The 1174-nt window shown below is 44.0% G+C and overlaps 1 protein-coding gene across 1 annotated transcript; it reads left to right on the top strand.

Moving 5' to 3' along the window:
- The first annotated feature begins 592 nt into the window (after window positions 1-592).
- inip (INTS3 and NABP interacting protein) lies at window positions 593-1143 on the top strand. The gene has a single exon (XM_015387173.1). The coding sequence runs from the start codon at window positions 755-757 to the stop codon at window positions 1109-1111; it is 357 nt and encodes a 118-aa protein (XP_015242659.1). The 5' UTR covers window positions 593-754; the 3' UTR covers window positions 1112-1143.
- Window positions 1144-1174: the final 31 nt, after the last annotated feature.

A 1174-nucleotide genomic window follows, 5' to 3' on the forward strand; every position in this document is an offset into this window, starting at 1 on the left:
TCCATCCATCCATCCATCCATCCATCCATCCATCCATCCATCCATCCATCCATCCATCCATCCATCCGGAGAGTTCATGTTATTCTTCTACTGTTTTAAAACACAACTTTTTATAAAACTGATTTAAATAATTAATAATTGTGCAGTTTTCTTTTTTTTTATATAAAATAAATCGTGTGTGCTGAATAAAAAAAGAGCATTTTGCACGCCCTTTTAATGTGCTTTATATCAATTCCGACAACGCTTTTTAAAATTTATCATCAGTGTATATTTTTGTAACTGTGGAAATTATCTTTTTTGTGGTAAATCAAAAAGGGTGTTAGAAACACAAACATTGCACCATAAAGATAACAGTCATGATAATACACAATATGTTGTACTGGAAAGTTGAAAATATAATATTAGTAGTAATTTTAATGGTAGATTAGAAAATTTTGTTAAAAAATCTCACTTAAGCAAATAAAAACCTTTTATACAAGCTATATTACAACCCATTGACTTAATCTTTAGTTATTAATGAGCGCACTGAAAAGCTGGCTTTTATTGTGAAAATCTGCTCTTAAACCGGAAGTCTTTACGTCCTCTTAAAAAAAAACAAAAAAACCCTCCGAAACCCCAAAGCTCCAACATGTATTTACTAAATTGAACATGTAAAAGTAAAAGCATCCCTCCGGAATTTATACCGCGACCAAAGGACGCGTTAAAAGCAACTTTAATCTCGTAAGCTCCATCCGTCGGTTGTTATTAAGCCGTAATGGCTGCCACCCCTCCCGGACAAGGCTTCCCGAACAAGACTCGTGTGGCCATCTTGGCAGAGCTGGACAAGGAGAAGAGGCGGCTGATGCAGAGCCAGTCCATGAACAACCCCGGAGCCAACATCCCCATGTCTGCCCGGAGCAGCCTGAAGGAGGCAAGGGACAGCGCGGAGCAGCAGCACATCGCCGCCCAGCAGAAGGCCGCCCTGCAGCACGCCCACATCCACTCCTCCGGCTTCTTCATCACCCAGGACTCCTCGTTCGGGAATCTCATCCTCCCGGTGCTCCCCAGGCTGGCGCCCGACCTCCGGCTCCTCACCCTCCCGATCCTCCCCAGGCTGGAGCCCGACCTCTGACTTCTCATCCTCCCGGTGCTCCCCAGGCTGGAGCCCGACCTCTGACTCCTCATCCTCCCGGTG

The sequence above is a fragment of the Cyprinodon variegatus genome, unplaced genomic scaffold, assembly GCF_000732505.1.
Source record: "Cyprinodon variegatus isolate N-32 unplaced genomic scaffold, C_variegatus-1.0 Scaffold387, whole genome shotgun sequence".
NCBI lineage: Eukaryota > Metazoa > Chordata > Actinopteri > Cyprinodontiformes > Cyprinodontidae > Cyprinodon > Cyprinodon variegatus.

Coding starts and splice junctions, on each gene's coding strand:
- inip (XM_015387173.1), top strand. CDS start 755: ATGGCTGCCACCCCTCCCGGACAAGGCTTCCCGAACAAGACTCGTGTG.